General features: G+C 30.4%; 1 protein-coding gene across 1 annotated transcript; it reads right to left on the bottom strand.

Moving 5' to 3' along the window:
• Window positions 1-182: 182 nt before the first annotated feature.
• On the bottom strand, window positions 183-1,256 carry LOC108688660 (adenylate kinase isoenzyme 1-like). Its single transcript, XM_018194992.1, has 2 exons — window positions 1,121-1,256; window positions 183-739 (listed from the first exon to the last, which is right to left on the bottom strand). The coding sequence occupies exons 1-2, from the start codon at window positions 1,254-1,256 to the stop codon at window positions 183-185; spliced, it is 693 nt and encodes a 230-aa protein (XP_018050481.1).
• Window positions 1,257-3,487: the final 2,231 nt, after the last annotated feature.

The raw sequence follows: 3,487 nt of genomic DNA, 5'->3' as shown, positions 1-3,487 counted from the left end.
ATATATATAATTGTTTTAATATATAGCATAGTTTTTTAAATATTTTTGATACACCGCCACAACAAGGTACAGTTTATTTCTGTTGTGCAATTTAAAACTTTATTAATCAATTTATAAATTTGAATAATAATCGATGCATCAATTAGCACTAGTTTAGCAATTATTACGTAAACGAACAAATTCTAATTAATTGCTTTTTTATTAGGCGTATTTGGAAAATTCATTATGACGTTATCAATCACACTGCAAATGTCTTCAAAAACTTCTGTCTCATCTTTTTCGCCATCAATAATCACTAGTTGTTTTTTGTAATATCTAAGGATGGACTTGGTCATTCGACTATGTTTCTTAATTCGTTGCCAATTTTCATCAATACTGCGATCTGGCCTCTCAGTAGTGGCGATGGTCTTGGCTAGGATTCTATCTATTAGTAATGAATCTCTGACATATAAACGCAGGACAAGATCTGGCTGTCGAATTTCTTTATCGAAATGGTAACACTGTGTCTTTTCTCTAGGAAATCCGCTCAGTAGGAAACCTCGTGTATCATGTAAGTTTCTCAGCATCTTCGCCTTGATTAGTTCTACCATAACATCCGAGGGAATTAATTTATCTTCCGACATCAAATATGCCAAGATAATGCCTCTTTGTGTACCGGTAGTTACTTCAGTGCGCAACAATTGTGTACTTATAATGGCGCAAAAACCATAACGTTGTGCTACCCGTATACATTGTGTCGCTATAGAAAAAAAGAATCAAAATTATTATCCTATTTTAAAGAAGTTAAAATTAGTTCCATATTATTATTATTATATTATATCTTCAAATGTAATAACAATATTTAACTTGTATTTTACACACAAGGCATTTTCAAGCAAGGATATAATGAATACAGTGAATACATTTTATCTTGTTTAATGTTAACAAACAAGGATTATTTGACAGTTTATTTTCGCGTTTTCCAAATCTCTTCGAGATTATTTAGTAATATTTTCATTAGCGAAAAAAATTTGCAAATACAAAAAATATTGACTTTATTGTTTTATTATTGCTTTATTATTGCTTACTATTTGAAAGTGTTTTATTCATATGTAAAATTACAAATAAAAATTCAACGAACACTTTCCTGCTCCTGGACCTCCAATCAGAAAGATAATTGGCAGTCCTGATTCTTTAATTGGTGTAGCATCGAGCTCAGTATTTCTTGGTATCATAGCACATAAAGGATCAACAGGTCGCACGCAATTTAGGCCCATCTTTATTTTCTACAAATATTATTTATTGTTTTAAAATATTTTAAAAGTAATTATTAAAAATAACTTTATTTGATATTTTTTGAAGCAAAGTTATGTAAATAAAAATTTTTTTGTACATTTAGAAAGACGCTATTTGTATCATCCTATCTTCATCGTTTATCAGACATAAAACGAGAATAAAATGACACAAATAGCACTAATAGCACTAATAGCATTTCCCCGAACGCACCTCTTATATGACATACTGAGGTCCTTGAAGTTGAAGCTTTATTATCATATAAATTAAATATCATATACATGTAATGCGCGATCTACAATGACAGTAGAAGTGGAAATGAGATTGTAAGAATAAGAAATTAACCAATCACAATCGAATGTGAGCAGAATAATCGACTGTGATTGATCAATTTCTTATTCTTACTTCTTACTACGTGTATTGTAGATGACGAATTAGAATATGAGGGTACATTCGAGGAGCGCGCTATCATTGCCATTTGTGTACACTATCCTTGTACGTCTAATAGACGATGAAGAATGACACAAATAGCGCTAATAACATTTCCCTGAAAGCAGCTAAAAAGTATTTCGCTCATGAAGTACGCATTAATCAGTCAGAGAGTTACCACAAATGCAAAAATCAATATTCACTTATAATCTGTGATAGATTAAATTTAGGTTATCACAATGCTATCGCCCAGCTAACGCTAAATATTCCTGAAATATTTATAAAAGGTTCCTAAAAACTCAAAAAAACATTCCAGTATTCTGGAATATTCGGAAATATTACGGAACGTAAAAGCAATATTCAAATATTGGTTTAAAATTGTATTTACATATTCCGAGAATGTTCCGCACAATGTAAATTTCAAAAATTCTAGGTTCGATTGTCCCTAAATCAGTTTTTAAATAAAATTTTGCTTTGAAAAACACATTTCATATTTTTATCTTAGAGTCCAATTTTGAGTTTTTACAGGCGAAATGCTGCTCTCCTTATTATTCTTTCAAAATTATTCTTGTTGAATAAATGCTCTTTGACGCGGCCTTCTATTAGTGAGATGTGTATTGCTCACTCACGAGTGATTTTCGATAATACAAGAAATATTCATACAATATTTTGAACATTTTATTGATTCATTTGTATATTCTGTAACGATTCTTTCACTATGGCGATATATATGTGTCGAAATATTCGACACATTGGAAATACGAATTGAACTTTAAAAATATTTAGCATTAACTGGGCAATCGCGCTACATTTGAGGCTAAATTTTTATTGACTGTTCCAAATTCAACCTTACCATCATGCACAACGAAATACCTTGTATTCTTACATCATGATAATATACAGGGTGTCTTCGACCATACATCTTTTTTATTTTCATAAAATAAGATCCAATCAAAAATATGTTCAGACAATAATTTTAGGATTTAAAAGTTCTATTTACTATAGCTTTATCAGTTTGACCTTTGGTGACATCGTCGAGATTACATCAATTTTTAAAAATAAAAACCTCCACTTTTTATATTCTTGTAACTTATCTTGAAAACTTTTCAAAATACTATAACAAACATATTTTTTTTTTAATACTTTTTGTAATATTTACTTTTGTAAAATATTACATGTGTCGACAAACTTTTTAAACACGTTGATTGACTGCAGGACAGAAAGAGATCCTAAGATTTGCATCACATCAATTTTTTCAGCAGTGTCGGTAATACGTAGATCACATTATTCTATAAAATTGATGGTGTCGCTAGTGTACGGAAGCTTCAAAAGGCCTGTTCTTTTTAGCTGATCTCTGAATTTTTGCACCAGTTCATCTTTCTTCCTTTTTTCTTCTTTTCAAGAGAAAAGAAGAGAAAGAAAGATGAACTGATGCAAAAGTTCAACCAAAAAGAACAAGCCTCAAGAGTCAAACCAAAAAGGATGAGGACGCTCTTAGATTTCTCTCTGGTGAGATTAGACTAGTATTACATTTGTCGTATGACAAAGTTTTTAAGTTTATTGATTGGCTATTGGATAAAGAGATCCGACAACTTCTCGTCTTACAGCCAATTAATAGGCTTAAAATGCTTTGTCGTACGACAAATATAATAACTGCTCAACACTGTAAAAACCTACTAAAATTTACTGTCATTACTGAAATTCCATAATTATCTGATAGGCGTACTTATTTTGCAATAAAAACGTTAATTCTGAAAGATTTATTAACTTAAATCTAAATTAAAAT

This window comes from Atta colombica, unplaced genomic scaffold (genome assembly GCF_001594045.1).
Source record: "Atta colombica isolate Treedump-2 unplaced genomic scaffold, Acol1.0 scaffold238, whole genome shotgun sequence".
In the NCBI taxonomy this organism is placed as follows: Eukaryota; Metazoa; Arthropoda; class Insecta; order Hymenoptera; family Formicidae; genus Atta; species Atta colombica.
The sequence above is the reverse complement of the archived record's forward strand: the minus strand, read 5'-3'. Positions and strand labels throughout refer to the sequence as shown.

Excerpts from the sequence above, each read along its gene's own strand:
- LOC108688660 (XM_018194992.1), bottom strand. The coding sequence starts at position 1,256 with ATGGGCCTAAATTGCGTGCGACCTGTTGATCCTTTATGTGCTATGATA. Across the intron at positions 740-1,120 it reads AGGTCCAGGAGCAGGAAAGT|CGACACAATGTATACGGGTA; the intron begins GTTCGTTGAATT and ends TTTTTTCTATAG.